Raw genomic sequence first — 21,423 nt, forward strand, 5'->3', positions numbered from 1 at the left:
TTTAAAAAACTACCCCTTCAGGTTAAGAGATAAACCTGATGCCTCCTGTCAATGACGTATTCTCTTTTTTTTTATTTTTTCCCCGTTCAGTACAAGGGGACAAAATCCTGAAAGTCGACCACATGCAATTAAACTATGATGGTCCATTAAATTTTACCAAAGAATTTTTATTCTCTAAAAATTTCACTTTTTTTAGCTCATCTTTTACAACCCAGTCCTCGCACTAGGGTATTTCCCAAAAATCTCCAATCATACATTGGGCTCATTTGGAGGATCTGACCCTCGCACCAATAACTTTCTACATTCAATCTTTTGATCAAAATCCTTTCTTCTACAAAATTCAAGTTCTGATTTAAAATCTCCCAAAAGCTGATGTATTTCAAAAGTCCTAGTTTTACTGGTCAGGTATTTCAAACATCCCAGTTTTTACTGGTCAGGTACTTCAAAACGTTCCAGCTTTTTACTGGTCAGGTATTTTTTAAAAAGATCCAACACTCGTTAGTCATATATTTCGAACGTTCCAGCTTCTCGCTGGTCAGGTATTTCAAATGTCTCCGCTTTTGCTGGTCAGGTATTTCAAAAGATCCAACACTCGTTGGACATGTATTTCAAACGTTCCAGCTTCTTGCTGGTCAGGTATTCCAAACGTTCCAGCTTTTTTGCTGGTCAGACCCAACACTCGTTGGTCATATATTTCGAACGTTCCAGCTTCTCGCTGGTCAGGTATTTCAAACGTCCCAGCTTCTGCTGGTCAGGTATTTCAAAAGATCCAACACTCGTTGGGCATGTATTTCAAACGTTCCAGCTTCTTGCTGGTCAGATATTTCAAACGTTCCAGCTTTTTTCTGGTCAGATCCAACACTCATTGGTTATATATTTCAAACGTTCCAGCTTATCGCTGGTCAGGTATTTCAAACGTCCCAGCTTCTACTGGTCAGGTATTTCAAAAGATCCAACACTCATTGGACATATATTCCAAACGTTCCAGCATTTCGCTGGTCATTATTTCGAACGTTCCAGCTTTCGCTGGTCAGGTATTTCCAAAAAAAAAAAAAGATCCAACACTCGTTGGTCATGTATTTCAAACGTTCCAGCTCTTCGCTGGTCAGGTATTTCAAACGTTCCAGCTTTTCGCTGGTCACGCATTTCAAACGTTCCAGCTTTGCTGGTCATGCATTCCCAAAAAAGAACTCAGCTTTTGGTCGTGTATTTCCAAAAGACCCAGCTCTCGCTGGTCATGTATTTCAAAAAGACCCAGCTCACAATTGTCGAGCTCCCAAAATCAACCTATTCCAAAAATCAAACCTTAAGGTTGCGATTTCTCCATTCTCTCATTACCAAAACTACGGGTTTCAATCTCTCAAAACCTATCATTTCCAAACCCTTCATATATCCAAAATCTCTCGATTCTATCAAATCTCCAACCTCAGAGTACAATGTTTTCAAAATTTCATCATTTTTCAAACCTCGGGTTATAAATCTCCCAATTGCATTTTAAAAAGATTTCAAAAATCTATTGGTCATATATTTCAAAGGTTCCAACTTTCGCTGGTCATGTATTTCAAAAGGGTTTCAGCTTCTGCTGGTCATGTATTTCAAAGGTTCCAGCTTTCGCTGGTCATGTATTTCAAAAAGTCCCAGCTTTTGTTGGTCATGTGTTTCCAAAATTGAAGATACAGCAGAAGGTTGCATCAAAATCTATATTAAGTGAGTATTTCACACAAAATTCATGAAAACTTTGTCAATTTGCTAAAAAGCCTTTGTTGATTATAAATGTTCTTACTATACAAAGAGAATTTCCTGAGACTACCTCTAGTATTTCTTTCAAAAAAGGTAAAAACTTTCTGCGAAAAGAGGTAAAATTCAAATCTTTTCCTGTTGATCGACCAAAAGGACGTAAGAAATGTCCTCGATATGATCAATAAAAGAAATCTTCAATGATGTTAAAAAACCAGAAGCAAATTGATATTGATCTTGGCTATGGCGCATGTTTTAAATAACTTTCTGGCAATCAGGCAGTGGAAATATCTTGAGCTATAAAAAGAATCCACTCAACCCATATCTTCTCATTTTCATTTAAAAAGTTGCAATCAAATATCCGCAAAAGGGATCTCTCAATTGTCGTCAAGATGAAGGCGAATTAAGCGAGTAGACACCCGGGCCAAAGAAGATTCGAAACATCTCCAAGATGACGGAGTTTGTGATGGATCCTTCCGGGGAAAGTTCAGATCACCGTCGAGATGAAGGCGAGTGGGATGAACCTACCGACAAACCCTAAAAGATATTTTGATTTATGCTATCATCTAAAGACCTTTTGAGCCAATGTCATCAATAGAATCCTTGAGATAAAAGAAGGATCAGAACATCTCCAAGATGAAGGAGTTTGTGACGTACCCTTCCCTGAAAAAAAAAATAGAAAAAAGTCAGGACATCCAAATGAAGGATGATGAGAAAACCTGAGAAAGCCTAATGACTCAAAAAGAGTGCAAAAAGATCATTGTGGGAAAACATCCAGATATCAAACTGCCAAAGTTGCCAGAAGTCATCTTTTCTCATGCAAAATTCTTTTATCAATATCTTTTTATTACTTGCTTTTATGAAATTAAGAATATTTCTTCTATTCTCATATCAGGGAAATGGATAGCTTCCTTGAAGAAAATCATCAGTGCTAAAAATTTGAATCTGACTCTTAGAACTGAGGAGTTAACCTCATTTGGGGAAAATACTCTAGGTAAAAGAGGGAATATCTTTTGCACATACGTGCACATTTCCAAGCATTTGAATCAGCTACAATTTTATCTCATTGGCAAAATTTTTCTAGCCATTTCAAGAATGAAATAAACATTCAAAATCTATTTTGATGCAACCTAGCGTTGTTTATATCTTCCAGAAGAGTTGCCTCATTCAGTTGAAGTATCTCTTTCTGTCCCATCGCAGTTTCTTCAATCAAGGATTCCGTATGGTGTTCCCACTCAGGTTAAGGGTCAAAAACCTGAATTTTCTGTGAGAGGTCATTGATTTCAAAAAACTATTTCAGTCTCAGCAATGAGACGCCAAATTTTTTCTCCCTTTTCAAAAGCTTTAGGGACCCCGTATTTCCTCCTTTCGCAAAAAAAAAAAAAACCCCTTTCGGATTTGTTCATCCAAGTTCCAAAGGTCCCATTATGGTTTCTCCATTTGAGAAATCCGTATGGTAGATTTCCCATCCAGGTTAAGAGTTAACCCGAAACCTCGCTTCGCGAGGTATCTTCCTTGCAGGTTTGGGTTAAACCTGAGTCACATTCCAATGAGATTCCTCGTTTTAACAAGATGATTTCTCCCAGTCCCATCATGGCTCTTCCCATTGAGGAATCCATGCTTTGTATATCCATCCAGGATAGGATCCTACTTGAGCTTCATTTCACGAGGCATTCTCCAAAAATGTCCCATCAAGGTCCTCATGTATTCCTTTCCTCATTCAAATACACTTTTGGTATATCTTCGTCCCATCCAGGTTAAGGGCTAAACCTGAATCATTCCAAAAAAAAAAAAGTATCTCGTCTCACCCATGAGACCTGATCAAAATTCTCATTTCCCACCATTTCAGAATTTTCACCCAAAGTCCCATCACAATCTTCTCGTTCTCTACTCAATCATATCTTTTTCGAGGATTTCGTCCCTCCAAAACCATTCAGGGTAAGGTTTTAAGCCTGAGAAGCCATATTTTCAAAATAATTCTTTCACACCCAGTTCAGATCTGCTGATTGGGGCATTTTCAAAATTTGGAGTGTTGTCTTTGCCACTAAGCTCGGCTTTCAACCGGCTTAGTAGCAACGAGGGGCATCTGTGAACACCCCAAATTTTTCAAAAATTTGTAAAAATGACCTTTTTTGCCCCTAGTTTCATTTTCTGAGAAAACCAAAGCTAAATTTCAGTCTTTCTTCAGATCTCTGGATTAAATTCCACATTGATATATTCAAATTCAACTCCGGGTCTGAATTCAGTATTTTAAATCCAAATCTGAGCCCCGTTGTCCGATTTTCAAAATAAAATCACAAAAATACCAAAAAATGATTTTGAAAGGCTCGGGCGGCTCATTCGGCACTCTGTTGGATCCTCGGCCCTATATTTCTCAGTTCGAGGTTGTAAACCTCGAATATTTTTTTTTTAAAATTCAGACATAAATTCACTTTCTAAAGAAATTTTCTCAAAAATAGCTTTCAAATTCTCAGAAAAATTCTCTTTTGTAAATATTTTGCAAAAACACAAAAAATTAGTTTTAATCTTTGTTTTCTCACAAGCTTTAGGATTTTATTCTAAAAATACAAAAAATTGAAAATAAAACCAAAGACCAAAAAAATTGGGAAAAATTACAAGAAAAACGAAGGATTCTTAAGCCTTTTGCCAAAAAACTCATTCCCCAACCATTTTTACAAAAAATTCTTAAAAGGAGTCGTCTTACTGGAAAATGAGAAAATCTACAACGGAATCCTCCCGCACATTTCCTCCTCTGGAAGCTTCGTTCGCAGGAGGGCTTCCCACCTTTAATCTCCAACAAATCCCATCTCTCTCTATCCTCCATCTTCAACGAACCACCTTCGGGAGCCTTCCACGCCCTCCTTAAAAAGAGGACTCCGTCTTCTATTGAGAATCATCCATTATTTTCATTGAGATCGGTTTTTCACTTCAAATCATCCATTATCAGCATCTCTTCATCGAGCAACTTCATCGGTTTCTTCCTCAGAACGAAAATTTTCAATCCATTCTTCATCGATACAACCCATCTTCAGGCGGGAAGTTCCCCCCCCCTCAGCATCCATCTTTTCGAGTCACGCTCCCACTGAAGGATCAAGCCCCTGCAACAATCGATTCCTGAACATTCCTCATTCTGTGCAGTTGATTTGCCTTTTTCTCCAACCGACGGAAAAGAGTGCATCTCGTTGCAGAAATTTCCAGTAATTAGGTAAGAGCTCCCCTTGATTCCCATTGCAATTTTGAGTTCTTCACTTCGGGTCCTTTCATTGGTATTATCTTCTTTAAATGAAGCACATCTGTGACCCTGATGTTGCTCACGGCAAGATCGGGTCATATTCGTGCGATAACGAATGGAATTTATAAATTCCAACACTTGTTTTAACCATTTTTCTTATTTTATTTTTATAGATCCGTGGCCACAGTTTGTTGTTATGAATTAATGGTGGGATCGTCAACGATCCCTTTCGATCCATGCTTTTGTTTACATTTTTTTGATGTGTAATTCCCCTGTAGTATTTAACATTGTTTATATCAATCTAACATGATATGGCATTTACCTCTGAACTTAAACCCAAACGATTGAGCATCGACTGATCACCTGGCGTCTGGAGACCCATTCAAAAGGGGGCAATAATAAGCTCTGCTGGAATGTCTTCGGGCAATCACCAGGGTCGTAAATCTGAATGCTTATCAATCGTAAATCTGGATAGTGATGGTGAGCTCGATTTCCATTTCTATCAGAAGTAGTCTGCCTTCGCTTTGACTTGTTAATCATCTGGTCGATTTCATTTTTTTTCTTTGGGGATGATAACCTGGATTTGCTGATTCCAGTAATTGCATCTCCAAATCCAATGATCAAAAGATGTCACTCACCCTGGTGATTTCATCCTCTGAGGTCATTCCTTTCTTTTTTATGCTGCACTTCATAATTCAGAAGTGTTGTCTCCTTTTGCTCTCCTTCGTCATCATTTAATTCGTAGGTTTAGGATACTTGATCATCCATATTGTGCATTATCTGTGTTAAATATTCAGGTCGATATAGTAATATGGTATTCATTCTGTATCTACATTTTTCGCTCATCAAGAATGATATCTGCTTGTTCCCCTCTTGTATCATAGATATTGCTTGACGAATGATTCCTCAGTGTCTGATCCCAAATTCCAGCTCATGAAATTTCTTTTCTCGAAAAGCTGAAATCTCGACGAATTCAGAAGTTTAAAATCCGATGGCACAACATTTTTCTGAAGCCTTTTGTCATAGTGGTATCATGCCAAGACTAGAACCAATCCCATCCACATCATAGTTCAGTCGGGTCTAGGGTGTTCTTCCAACATTTAGCACCATTTTTGCATCTGCATAGCATCCTGACTCACATTATTGATGTGTTGCCATATGTAAATTGAAAATCGATGTCAATTTGAAGATCAATATTGTTACTGATGGAGGAAACTCTGCTACAGTTCGTTGATCCTCCCAATAAAGGTGTTTTTTATGACATCATAATCTCTAAAAGGAGATTCTGGCAAATGAGACCAACATAACAGATATCATCATACCGATATCACCTGTCATCAAGTTCCTAAAAAGCACATCCAAAGCATGGGCGCAAATGGTAAAATATGGTTATAATTGAAGATGGGGGGTCTTTTTCAGTCGGGTCTTATCTGGCAAAATGTTGTTCAAAGTTGTTTTATGTATATCTATGTCAGGCTTTGAAGATACGTGCATTTTGAGGTTTCCAATTCTGAAGTTGAGCCCAAGTCTCTATCTCTCTGCATTTTTTTTTATCATGCTTTTCTATTTTAAGTTGGATCACCGTGCTTCCACGATTCTAGTTTACATTCAGTCTTACCTTCCATTGTGTTCTATATTACATTTCCTGTGCCAATTGGACTATGATTTAGTCATCATTTTTTTATTATTATTGGGGTCACCAGTTAGACTTGATGTATTGCACTGTCGTGGTAATCTACTTTGCTGATATAATTCCCTGTATCACTATTAGCAGTATATGATACCCCTTACATGAGTATTTTGATCATCTGCATTCCCAGTATCAATTGATTACTCTTTTCCAATGTTTCTCTATTTTTTTATCCCATATATTTTATGATGTTTCTGGTTATATGATGTTAACAAAACTTTTTTTTTATTTTATTAATTCCCTGTTTCATCCTATAAGAACAATTCTGGAGATTAGTCAAAATACTCCCTGACGGGGCTCGACTGATGCCAAAAATTGAGAGGAGACTGAAGGACGGAAATTCTGTTGCTCAAAGTTACTTCTGCTCCTGCTATTAACAAGTCTGATCCAAGATCCCAGTCTTCCCAATTTATATAGGCTGTTGTTTCTAACCTTGTGCCATAACCATTGCTCTCAAGTTTTATCTCTTGATTGATAGTTGATGTGCTAATACATCATAAAGGCCATCAGGCCTTGCTCCTTCATAATCTAGTTAACAGCTCTCCCTCTGACAAAGAAGAAGAAAAAGCCCCTGAATAAGAATCAGATGCATGAAGAAGGCTGCTTACCCCGTAACATGAGGTTTTTGAGGTAAAACAGTAAGTGTTGGTAGAAATTCTCCTCTCAAGGAGAACATTGGTTGTCAAAGGTTTTAATACATCTTCAATATTCTCCAATTTCCTGAAGATCAAAACAAGGACTGTGTTGATCTGTCAAGATGGGTTTGTACCTGTCCTACTGAATCCACACTAAGTTCTAGCTGTGAGCACGAGTTATCTCCTTTCTGTGAATTGCGTGATTGTGAGGGTTGTTGCATAGGATATTCCAGCCCCTTTTTCCTTCACCTTCTCACTACAAGTACACCACCATCTTTCATTTCCTACTACACAAATCCCCTATTATCCCCAGCAACATCGTTGCCATCACAGCAACATAACCATCCCTTACCATCCTCCATTTACTGTACCTCTTGTCTTCACAGTAACAGTACTCCAGCACTTTCACAGCCATTCACATTCACTTACCACTCACTTAAAACCACTGTTCACTGCATATTTCCTGCACTTACTGCATGTTCATCCCTCACTGCATTCACTTTGTTATTTTTCTCTCCATTACATGTTACAACCTCATTCATTTCCTGATATGTCATACCCATTTCATACACCTTTTTACAGCATTCACTGCACAATCCTTGTTTGATTTTGCATTTCCATCTATTGCTTTACTGCAACTCACAATGAGCACCCACTGTAGCAAAATAACGCTCACTTGCTAGCTGTGCATTACAGTTCCAGCAAACCTTTGTTGTCCTCACCGCTACAAACCATCGTCATCTCCCATAACCGGGAGCCGATTCACAGATGAACCAACCTTCATTGCCCAACTATTTCCCTGTATAAAGCATGATATCTTAAATGAGCTCATCCGGTTTCACATTTCGTTCATGATATTATATATCACTTTCTTACATGGTAAATTCATGCACATTATAGCTTGTCATCTCTCTAAATAGTTTAAGGATGTTATATATGTGCTTACATTTGTAATATAACATTTTTTTATATATACTTGTATCTTACTAAATCGGTTTTTTGCAGGAAATATGTGGAAGATATCATTATTTGGATTATAAATTTGATTGTACATGTTGTAATAGCCAGATTTGAATGAAAGTTTACATTTTCCTGCTTTAGGTAGAATGAATGAGCATTGTAAAAATGCCATGAATTGCTTATTTCATGCATTTTTTTTCTTTTTTTCAAAATTCTCACAATGGTGAAACACGAATGGCACATGCACCATTTCATAAGAGATAATAAATACTAAGTTGATGATCCACATCAATGGCCATAGTCAGGGTGTGGACAAAACTTAGCATTTTTATCTTTTATAAAATAACAATGGATCCACACTGGATCCATTTTCAAAATTCATCATATTTTTCTTAAATATTTTCTTCTTTTATCAGAATTTAACTTAAAATTAACTCAAAATATATACCAATGGCCGTAGTCAGGGTATATTGAGAGTTAATTTCAATTTAAATTCTATAAAAGCACCAAAAATATATTTTATTCTTCACTTGAATTTAAATATGATTATTATATAATATATCCAATGACCATAGTCAGGGATATATTATATCTTCAATCTCATTCTTAATTCATTTAAAGAATAGAATAGCTTTTCAAAATCCAATTTCAAACTCTTTGAATTCATTCATCATTTAGGATAGAACTGCATCATATTTTCAAAATTTCCTTTTCGAAATTCCAAGTGATTCTTCTTCTTCCTTTTCTCAGATCAAATCTTATTCAAATCCAATTCTATTTCATTTCAATATTCAAAAACTCAATTTTAGAGTCCAATTTGACTTTAAAATTCCAAAATCATTTTATATTCAAAACTTCAAATTTCCAACTCAAATCAAAATTCAAATTCAAAGTTCAATTTAACTTTGAAGTTATCTTCTGATTTCAAAAATCAAGTTCATCCCATTATCTTCACTCAAGGTTTGGATTTGAATCTCAAGTTTAAAATTTGGGTTTCTAAAACCTAGATCCATCTTTAAAGATCCTATTTGGACTCTTCATAATCCGAATCCAAAGTTAAATCCTAGTCTCAACTTGGATCCAGATTTCCAAGTATAAACTCAATTCCCCTTTTGGATCTCAGATTACAGATCCAAATTTCATTTTGGATCCAGATCCATATTCCACTCTGGATCTTCAAATTACATATCCAAATTCCATTTAGGATCCAGATCCTCATTCCACTCTGGATCTCCAAATTACAGATCCAAATTCCATTTAGGATCTAGATCCTCATTCCACTTTGGATCTCCAATTAGAGATCGAAATTCCATTTAGGACCCAGATCCTCATTCCCCTTTGGATGTCAGATTACAGATCCAAATCCCACTTAGGATCTAGATCCCCATTCTACTTTGGATCTCAGACTTTAGATCCAAATCCATTTTAGGATCCAGAACCAATTCTATTTTGGATCTAAGACTTCAGATCCAAATCCATCTTAGGATTCAGAACCCAATTCGACATCAGATCTTAGATTTCAGATCCAATTTCATCTTAGGATCCAGAGTCCAACCCTATCTTGAATCTCAGATTTTAGATCCAAATATTATCTTGGATTCCAAATCTTGAATCCAATTCCATTCCAGATTCCAAAATTCCATTTTAAAATTCCAATCCTTAAAACCAATTCCATTTCATTCCAGATCAAGTTCCCATTTTAGATCCTAAATTCAAAATTCAACTTTGAACTCTATTCAGAATCCAGATCTTGGATTCGGATTTCATCTTGAAATTCCAACTTTTAAATCAATTCCATTTCTCAACTTTATTCAGATTTCCCAATTCCATATTTCCTTCTGATTCAATTCCATTTTTCAGTTCTATTCTGATTCAAAGTCCATTTATGACTTTGAAAATTCCTTTCTTCTCTTTTTATCTCAAAACTTCAAAATCATTTTCCAAAATCCAGATTTATTTTCTCAAGCTCTTGATTATTCTAAAAACTTAGAACTTTAATCTTAAGTTCTAAGTTAGAAAACATTTCTTCACTTTATCAGATTCACTTGGAAATTCTTCAAAACATTTTCAATAAGAGCATACATATTTGCATTCGCACAAGCATGATTCTTTGTGCATTTAGACTTAGAATAATTTCTCAGATAATTTCTTAGCAAAACAAAAGGCGTAAATTCGACCCTTGGTTCGATTACCCCTGGTAAAGGCGCCAGGAACGGTCGAACCTCGTACCGACGAGCGGATCTCGTCTCCCTGTTTTCCCGCAAATATTTCAAAAATGAAGGCGAGTTATTTCAAAAAATTTATAAATTAAGGTCAAGTGAGACCCGCAAAAGAGTTCCTCTCCTTCTTTTCTCTTCTTTTCTCTTCTTTTCTCTTCTCTCTTTCTTTCTGTCTTTTATCTTTCTCCCTTCAAAAAGGAGGAAAATAAGACGTTAGAAAGGAAAAGAGAAGGAAGAGAGAGAATATTATGAGAGGAAAAATTTTGCGATGATCACAGTTTTGGCGACCGTGATGGGACTCGTCTTCGTCCGGTTAAATCTATGCCTTTTTCTTTTGCTTTTGATATTATCTAAGTCTTTATTCTTCAGATGTCAGCTTCATTTCCATGCAAACCTTAGGGGCCTAGATTTTGTCCTAAGCTGACATCATTGCATATAGGTTCTAAGTATGGTTTGGTAGGACCATATTGAAGAGATTGTTCCATGCTCACATTAGGCTCAGGTCTGAAATACAACCCTCCTCAATTCTAGGGATTGAATGCCAAAACAATGTATGCAAGTGTATGCTTCTTTTCATTTTTAGGACTTGCATTAGAGCCATCTGATTTCTTGCATGTTGAGCATATTTTGAAAACCTCCCTATCTATATTGTCTCGGTCTTCACGTTGCTGGGTTGTCTCACTGAACCATAGTTCGGCAGAGAGCCTCACAACTGGACCACTTATTTGGGTTCGCGCCCCCTACCACGTACCTAAGGGCCATAGTCCGAGGTATATCGGTAGGTGCTCAAGGATGTTGGGAAACCTTTACCTTAGAACCGAAGAGATATCTTATATGCCACGTACTTCGAGCTTCGGCTTGGGTATATCGGCGTACCTTGATTGGAATCAGATGACATAAATCTTAGAGTTAGGATTAAGGTCCTACAAGCCATTTCAACTATTGCATTTAGAGTCAGCCTTTAGGGAGTGCTGTATGCGCATCCTTATTTGTGCAGCTTTAGTTGTATGATAATTCTCTTATTCTCTCATATATGTGTATCAAACCCTTTTTCGAAAACCCTGGGTGTATTATTCAAAATTTACCCTTATTTTCAAAAACCCCAGGTGTATATTTCTATCTATCTACATTTCTTTTCTCTTTTAGATCAAATTTTCTTCAAAACCTCTGGAAAATTCCTTTAAAAAATTCATCAACCTTTTCAAAAATATTTCAGGATTTGATTCTTCAAGAGTCTATCCGTAAGTTCTGCATTCCATCTAACTCTCCTTATTTTTCTTTACCCCAGTATCATTTCAAATGGCGTCAAATTCCCTCGATGCTATCTTTCCCCGAGATCATGTCTTCTATCAGATTCAGGATGGACCCCCGGATCTACGGGTCATTCAGTCTCGACCTTTCTTCCCTCGGTGGTATTATTCTTGGTTCGCCACCTTCTCACGTATGTTCCCAGACCACTTGGATGACTGTGGGTTGGAGATAGCATCAGCAGTAGGCAAGCGAACCATCAATGGAGCTTTGATTCAGGCCATGGCAGAACGGTGGAATCCACGTACCTGCACATTCTGGTTTCCCTGGGGAGAGATGATTCTGTTGATGGATGAGTTCAATGATATTATGGGATTGCCCGAACCAGCTGGTCAGCCAGATGATCCTGTCGAGCAGCAATTTTTGATCAACATGAAAGGGGTGGATGTTCGAGAAGCCTTAGCAAGAGCAACGGGGAGCTGATCCTGGCCTCTCACTGAGATTGGTGGAAATCAGTTCATCGACCTATTCGAACTATATCAAAAGTACGGAGCCTACAAAGAGGTTGGCACTCTATCTCGAGCAGCGAGAGACAGAATTCAGCATGCCATGATCATGTGCACAGTGGGTTTAGCTTTCTTCCAAGATGGTCAGAATTTCATAGATATCAGAGTTGTCCAGCTCTTTCGAAGATGGGGAAGCAAGCAGACCCATCAGCTTTCAGTTTCCATGTCCGCATTAGCCTTCCTTACAGAGGCTTGGCTCGATTTGCCCTCGGAGAGACCATTTTGGTAGAAGGGTGCACTTACGCCCTGCAGTCGTGGTTCCTGCGACACGTTCCCTCGAAGGCCAGTTCTTTCAGGTTCAACAGTAAGCAGCCGATCATCTCATGGTCAACCTCCACCCCTTGACCCAAAGTGATGTATCTTAAGTATTAGACACGAGTCTGCCCAAAACTGCACTTGAAGCACCGAGCACACAAGTGGTACTCAATGAGGGTGTCTAGGGTAATCCACAAGTGATGCAAGTGGTCTTCCCACGTAGGACTGTAGATTAGGATATCATCGAGGAAAACCAATATGAACTAGAAAAAATAGGGTTGGAAGATGTCATTCATGAGACCCTACAATATGGCTGGAGTTTTTGTGAGGCTAAAGGAAATTACCAAGAACTCATAATGCATGTTGTGGGTCAAGAGCGCCATCTTCTGGACGTTCTCTGAAGCCATCTGTATATGATGATAGCCATACCTGAGATCTATCTTTGAAAAATAGTGTGCCATGTGCAACTTGTCCAACAACTCATGAATCACAAGGATTGGTTACTTATCCTTAATCATAATCTAATTAAGGGCCCTGTAATCGATGTAGAACTACCAATATATTTTATTCACCATTAAAATCGAAGAAGAGTACAAACTCTTGTTGGCCTAAATGATTCTGCCTTTGAGTATGTCCCTCACTGTACTCTCGATCTCTAGCTTTTGGACGTGTGCATATTGATGTGGCCGGACGTCATCTGGTTTGGCTCTCGGCATGATAAAAATAGTGTGATCATATGACCATAAGGGAGGAAGACCCTTCAGCTCCTCAAACATAGTGCCAAATTCCTGGAGCAAGGTTATAAAGTCCCCTCAAGTTGGCTCAGGGATCGTGGCTATCCCATAAACTTCCATCATCACATACACATGGGACACACCCTCTCGTACAACCTTGGCAAGTTGTTTAGACTTGAACATATCATAATGCACATGGATCTCTATAAGTTGTTCTTTGTACTCAAACTTCTTGGTCATGTCCTTAAAGTTCCACTTGATAGACCCCAAAGACTACAACCACTGCATCTCCAACATAATGTTTGCACCCTTTAAGGGGAGCACATATATGTTTATGGTTAAAACTATCCTCTGGATCTCGATCCGGACTCAATGAATACAGGTGGATCATATGTTCTTCTCAAGGGTGATTGTAGATCAGGATGTTGTTGAAGAAGACCAGAATGAACTGCCCATAGGTAGAGCCAAAAAACATCATTCATCATACCCTAGAAGGTTGCTGGTGCATTGGTGAAACCAAAAGGCATTACCAAAGACTCGTAGTAACTGTTGTGACTCCAGAATGAGGTCTTATGCACATCATTTGGGCCATGCAGATCTAGTGGTAGCCGGATCAGAGATCCAGCTTCGAGAAGTAATGCACCCCATGCAATTCATACAACAACTCATCGATTATCAGAATCAGGTACTTATCTTTAATCATGATCTGATTGAGGGCTTGGTGAACCAAACAGTGTGTGTGTGTGAGAGAGAGAGAGGGATGTTACTGATACTATCACTGGTACTGGCGATGACCACAATGTTGAGAAACTCTGTTTTGATGTCACATAATATGATACACTGTCTTATTTGATTTCATATGATATGATAATATGTCTTCTTGAAAAATGTTATATAATGACTGGATATGCTTTGCCATATATCTAACGAGTATTTGATGCAAGGATATCTCACTCAAAAAGGATGGAGACCTCTTGTTCAAGTACAACTATGGTGCAATCATACTCCTTGAAGAAAAAGCTTGTTGAGCCATGCACTCCTAAAGACCATCTAAAGAGATCGGCTTCCACAAGTTGAAGATTTTTTCTTCTTTAGAGTCATTTGTAACAGAACCTTCAGAAGCATGCATATTGCATATTACATACTCACTCATAAAAGCTATTTCATAAAAGTGTTTCAAAAAGTTCCTTTTTGAAAATAAATAATTGTACCTTCTTACAACCCTTTATGAAAAAGGTATTTTGACATGATTTCAAAATATAATAATTGTACCTTATATCATATACAAGACAACTTGAAAAGTAATGATTTTAAAAGTAGGAAAAAGACAAAACATGAAATCGGCTACACAAAGAAAACAAATATAATATGTTTTGAAAAGACTCTAGTTACCTTCTTTAAAGAAATGATTTCAAATATAGGAAAAAGACAAAACATGAAATCGGCTACACAAAGAAAACAAATATAATATGTTTTGAAAAGATTCCAGTTACCTTCTTTAAAGAAATGATTTCAAATGTAGGAAAAAGACAAAACATGAAATCGGCTACACAAAGAAAACAAATATAATATTGGTTTTGAAAAGACTCTAGTTACCTTTTTATAAACCCATAGAATGTCGACTTACTTGAAGTCATCATTCTCTTTGTATAGCATTAAATACCTTCTGTAAGAAATCCTTGTTAAATATCCTTCTCAAGAATGTCGACTTACTTGTAGTCTTCATTCTCTCTGTAGACTTTGAAAAACACAACATAAAGAAAACTCTTGACATGACTATGTACAAATAAATATCTCAAAGCATTTATTGTACTTACACTCATTTAAAGTAAAGAAGTACTTATGTACCACAAATCATTAATTAGGATAAAGACAAAACTACATGACAGCCTACAATCCAACGTTCAATGTACTATTGTAAGAAATAGACTTTTTACATAAAATATATATTACCTAAAATATTACAACGACTAGTGTACCCTATATTTTACTTTTATGGAAAGAAGAATTTCTTGAATTTCTCTAAAGATGTTTTTTGAAATGACATGACATTTCACATCTCAAAAAGGCTACGATTTCAAAAAGCCAACGACTATTTTTTTAAGCTATAAAAACACACTCAAATGAACTATTCAAAACAGAAGGGAATGGAATAGACAAGTGAGCTTACAACGAGAAAAATACCTATTCGATATTTTAAAGAGAGCCTAGAAAAAGAAAGAGAAAAGAAAGAGAAAAAGTCAAAAATAACTCTTTGACAAAGAGTATCTTCTGAGTGACAAACAGAACATTCTGAGAATCCTCCATTCGTGCATTCATATCATCCTGAATGTTCTATAGGAAGTATTGTAACTTTCTGTTATTCACTGTATTCCTTCTTTATTGAAAGAAGTAGACCTCTGAGAAAGAGGGTGTTGCCCTTCTCTGTTGAGAGAAGAAGACCTCTGTGTAAGAGGGTGTTGTCCTTCTCTGTTGAGAGAAGAAGACCTTTGTGGAAGAGGGTGTGCCCCTTCTCTGTTGAGAGAAGAAGGCCTCTAAGGAATAGGGTGTTGTACTATTTATCCGGTGACTCGGATGTTATAGTGGAAAGCTCAAGTGGTTTGCTTGGGGATTGGCTGTAGGTCAGGGTTTTGACCGAACCAGTATAAATCCTGTGTTTATTGTGTTGTGCCTTATTGCTTTATTTTTTATTATATCAACTTGCAACGAATTTCACTATTCACCCCCCCTCTAGTGGAATTTCACACAATGTCGGTGACAAGGCGATGATGGAGGCAACATTAGTGATGGATGTCTCAAGACAATGGTGTATATCACCAAGAAAGTGGAAGATCGGTGGCATAATGGTGGAAGGGGTGAGGGATGTGAGGGTGTGCGAGAAGAGGGGAGTGGGGGGGGGCATAAACCAGTTACTGTAGGAAAAATCTACCGAATCCAGAATTTTTCGAAACTAGGTTTTACACAGGTTCAACCCAAAACCTAGTTTTGTGAAAACAGGTTTCGAGTGTCACCCAAACACATCCAAAACCTGGTTTTACTTTAGAAACCAGGTGTTTAGCCCGATATTGGTGTCATCCGAACGGGGTCTTTGTGGTTCAGAATTTACTTACGAGGCCTTTTGAAATTAGAATGATCTCAGCAATAGCCTGAAGCTATTCGTTCCAACTGATCAATATAAGAAGATGGTTTATCCAATCTTCATCGACTTTAATAGTAGCCTCGTTGGCCAAAACGCATAGGAGAATGAAGTACAACCTTTTTTGTGGTAAATTTATAACATATAGCTAGAGATTTGACCTATTCGGTTCTCAACAGAAAGAATGGTCTTTTCTTGATCATAGTTAGCATGAGAGGCAGATCTGGATCATCTCATGCATGGTATGGGGTTCAAAAAGTGAGAGGATATAAACTCTATTGGTAGCAGAAATGGTTGAAGAGATGGAAAGATATTGAAAGAAATAGAGAGGGCAAGCTAAGGACGGTTAAAGAGAGGGTTGGGTAAGTTCATGTATCATAATATTTGTTGTATAATATAACATTATGTATAAGAGATTAGGGATCGTATGACCACTAAAATGTTAGGTTACTAAGACCCATTAAACATCATAGTTGCAGGTGTTTTTTCCTTTGCAAGATCTAACAAATGTGTTTATCGTAGTTTATTCAGTAGAAAATATTTGATTATAAAATATTCATTTTTTTTCATTTAAACAATTCAATTCAAAGCATGGTCTTTAGGAAATATGTAATGATAAAGCAAAAATTGTCGGCAACTATGATTTTTTAAGGATCTTAAAGAGCTGCTAATTGAGATGATTCTAACACAATAAAAAATAATAGCATTTTTCATAATATAAACTTAATTAATATTGTAAAAAAAGTCACTTTTACTTTTTAAATTGAGCTAAAAAATATCGTTAGTTTTACATTTTAAAAATCATTTAACTGCTTTTCCTTGAAAGAAAAAACATACTCTACCACTATTTTGAAAACCCACATTTTTATTCAAAAAATATATTCAATCCTTAAAATTTGCTTATGCATTTTCAAAATTGCCATTGTTTAATGTATTGTTTATTTCAATCAGTTAAATGTTAGTAAAGTTGATATATATAATCATAGCTCAATTTGCCAAGCCTAATCTAGCTTAACGAGCTTGATCAAACTTGTTGTTTGGGGCCTCCTTTGGTTCTGCATATCCCAGTCAGTACCCACAACTTGGCTCCTGAAAAGCTGAACTCTTCCTTCACACATTAGTAGCTCAGCTCTTTCAAGACACCTGCCAGATAGCTGCCTTGCTTCCAATAGTAAAAAGGGTAGGAGAGAGATGTCAGCGAACATGTGCACTCAACTCAGGATGGCTAGAAAAGAAGGAGAAAACAGAATGATGTTGTAGAAGGTGAGTGCTTTTCTTAAAAATAGTGGTTCAGTTATATGAAGTCAGTGATTTACTATCATTAGCTAAATATATTGGGAAGTTAATTTGGAAATAAACTAATTAAACATGTTGAGATTTATTGGTAACTAACTATTAAAAAGAAAAAAAAAAAGAGATTAGAGGAATGGAAACAGCAATTTGTTTAGATGATTTTCAGACAGCGTGAGGAGTGGCGGATGGCTAGAATTTTGGAAAGTGGGTTGTTGGTAGAGAGGAAGTTGCAACTCCAACTCCTTATTTATACCCATACAATGATACAATTTCCATGAACAGGTGAATTGAGCAAAGAAAGAATCAGGTGGCTGCTGGCCTGTGTTTGTGTTGATAGAGAAGAGATGGAAATGAGCTTTAGAGTCTATTCTTCCTGGTGCTTGGTGCTAGCTTTTTGCACGTATGGCTTTGCTGCCCGTACTAATTCAGGAAATCTAGTCTTCAATGTGAAGAAGTTTGGAGCAAAGGCTGATGGCCAAACGGATGACAGCAAGGTATGTGCTATAGCTACTTTAAATGCCTCATCGTGATTTTCAACAAAGCCCATAGATTGACAAGGAGAGGAATTGAACTCCTAGGCTCGATGGAATGTTAAAGGGGAAAAGAAAAAAAAAACTCTTGTAAATTTATGTTAGGATTTAGTTTTTTTTTTTTTTTTGATGAATAATGCTGGGGGTTTACCCAGCTGAACATTTCATTGATCAAAAAGTAATATACAATATTAGGCCTCCAAATCAGGAGGTTTGTCTTTCCATCCCTAACCTTATCAAGAACTGAAAATACTTCCCTCCGGAACACATCAGGTCCCACCTAGTGACAAAGATACATAATAGAATTAAATTTCACAATAACCAAAGTGGATGACAATTTTTTTTCTACATTATTCAAGATTGGATTGTCAAGCATGATGAGCTCAGGAAATAACAATGTCCAAGCTGAATATATGAGCCTATGTTATTAATTAGCATGAATATATCGTTATAGAGCTACTAGCAAAAGGATGCTAATTAAATTGTAATTAAATTCGGTCGTTGTGTATCCCGGGTCAGGCATCTTCTAGGACTATCTAAGGCAAATAATAAAGATTCTCCATGAATCGTGAGAACCAATGTTGTCAGTATCTGTGGGTATCGGCTTGAATCGGCCAATACGTATCGTATGGGCAGAAAATGGATATGATACTTACCTGAATCTGCTATTTTTTAATAAATGTTAAAAAATAGCTTAAAATTAATTTGTTAATAATTATTTTAATGGTTTCAACATGTATCACGTTCTGATTGACACGTAATATTTTTTTTTAATTATTTTTTTGCATGGCTGATTCAGTAGATTCACTTGATAATCCGAATCGGCCAATTCACCTGAATCGTTGGCCGAATGATACAGGTCCGATTCCGATATCTGACAACATTGGTGAGAACCCATCAACGGGAACCATATAAAAATTATGGCTACGTACCTAAAGAACTATTTCATGGCTGACACGTCATGAGTTGGTTGATCAATGTTTATATCCAACAGAGTCCAACATTACACGGGTCGGATAGCCAAATGGTAAGAGACACCTAAGAATGTGAAAACCAATGTTGGTCACCGGAAAAGCTGCCATGTTCTCTTCATATCATATGCACCTAAAAGTTCACAAGCTAATTAAGACACACTGACTGACTGGCTTGGCACAAGAACATTTTATTCCTTTCAAATGTGCAGTACATTAATCTGCTTTACTAATATATGGTTAAGAAGACATAATTAACTACTAGTATTTAATTTTCTCTTATTATGAATTTCAGGCATTTTTAGATGCATGGAGGGCTGCTTGTGCATCAAATGGGCGGCCTCACATGGTGATACCACAAGGCACATTTCTCAGTGGCCCAATCGAGTTCAAGGGCCCTTGCCCTGGTGCACACCCTATTATAGTGGAGGTGAAGGGGAAGGTGATAGCTCCTACAGATCTCTCTCAATTCCCATCAGGTAGTTGGATATCCTTTCAGTACATTGATGGCCTGATCTTAACCGGAGGCGGAACTTTCGATGGTCAAGGGGCATCAGCCTGGCCAAGCAACAAGTGCCCCAAAACTGCCAAATGCAAGTTCCTACCAACGGTAAGATGGGATTATTATCTCGGAATCACTTACAAGTACTTCTGATTTGAGGGAACAGATATAGATTAATTTATTTATTGTGCCTTCTTGTGAATGTTCCAACAGTCTCTAAACTTCAGTTTTCTCACCAACTCAACTATACGGCGTATATCTTCAGTGGATAGCAAGTCCTTTCACATGCATATCTTTGCCTCGGAAAACATCAAGGCCCATCATCTAAAGATATCAGCGCCAAGTGACAGCCCAAATACTGACGGCATCCATATTGCGGATTCCACTGGGATCAGTATCTCTAGATCTTCCATTGGCACCGGTGATGATTGCATATCCATTGGAGCTGGTAGCAGCCAACTGACCATCTCCAATGTTTTATGTGGACCAGGCCATGGCATCAGGTAATTGTAAGATAGTAGTATACAGATAAAGTGACGAAATCACACACAAGGTAGGTAGTTGCTATTTGCAACCAACTTCAAGAACAAGGGCACTCCCAGCACTAGTACTAGAACGCTGTAGTTAATGAACTTGCTCAAGTTTTTGCTCAACTTTATTAGTTGCTTCTGATGATCCTTTCACGTCATGTTCCTTTATACAAATTTTGAGAATTATATAAACTTTGGCAGCGTCGGAAGCCTTGGGAGGTCTCCAAACGAGAAAGACGTGAGTGGTTTGACAGTAAGGAATTGTACCATCAGCGACACCACAAATGGCTTGAGAATCAAGACCTGGCCTGCAGGATCAAATGCACTCTATGCCAAAAATTTCACGTTCCAAGATATAGTCATGAAGAACGTCTACAATCCCATCATCATCGACCAAGAGTATTGCCCTTACAATTCATGCCCGGGACAGGTGGGTGGGTGACTTTTAGCTTGTTTCACAGGCCAATCTTTTCTTGTGCTTTACTCGAATAAATAAATAATGAATTTCTAGATGATGCATGCCCTCGTATTTATTTGCTTATTATCCGGATCCATCTCCATATCCGGATCTGATCCGCATGGGTAACCACCGCAGTGGTTAACAAAGATCACCACCCAAGATGACTGATGGTGTGGACTTTAATTTTCCTTTCCGTTTCCTTGCCCTGAAACAGGGAGCCTCATCAAAGGTGAAGATCAGCAACGTAACTTTTAAGAACGTGAAAGGAACATCAGCATCACAAGTAGCTGTAAAGCTCGTGTGTAGCAAGGAATTTCCCTGTGAGCACGTTGGGCTTAGTGACATCAATTTGAAGTACAGCGGACAAGGAGGACAGGCCACCTCTACGTGCGCTAATGTTAATGGAGTCTCTACTGGCATGCAGATACCACCTTCCTGTGTTCAGTCTTGAACAAGCTCTTTTCTATACGTAGTTATGCACACCTTTAGCTTTAAGCGCCAGGGTTGAGGGAGGCCAATAGTGATATAGCTAGGAACAATATTTTCATGTGGTAACTTTTATTTGTATTAATAAAGAAATAATTACAATGGCATTCTTTTAAATTTACCTGAAAGACAAGGCTTCAGGCTTTCGTGATTTATTTACCCGGGTATCAGACACATGAATGAATTGTCTTGTATTTATTAAGATTCTTTGAAAGTTTCAATATTGTTCTTTTGTAATC

The 21,423-nt window shown here is 37.4% G+C and overlaps 1 protein-coding gene across 1 annotated transcript; it reads left to right on the forward strand.

The window, feature by feature from the left end:
- Window positions 1-18,049: 18,049 nt before the first annotated feature.
- Window positions 18,050-21,149, forward strand: LOC149812993 (exopolygalacturonase-like). Its single transcript, XM_089991044.1, has 5 exons — window positions 18,050-18,199; window positions 19,502-19,816; window positions 19,922-20,211; window positions 20,440-20,672; window positions 20,917-21,149. The coding sequence occupies exons 1-5, from the start codon at window positions 18,050-18,052 to the stop codon at window positions 21,147-21,149; spliced, it is 1,221 nt and encodes a 406-aa protein (XP_089847170.1).
- Window positions 21,150-21,423: the final 274 nt, after the last annotated feature.

This window comes from Nuphar pumila, chromosome 16 (genome assembly GCF_984573655.1).
Source record: "Nuphar pumila chromosome 16, dmNupPumi1.hap1.1, whole genome shotgun sequence".
Classification (NCBI taxonomy): domain Eukaryota; kingdom Viridiplantae; phylum Streptophyta; class Magnoliopsida; order Nymphaeales; family Nymphaeaceae; genus Nuphar; species Nuphar pumila.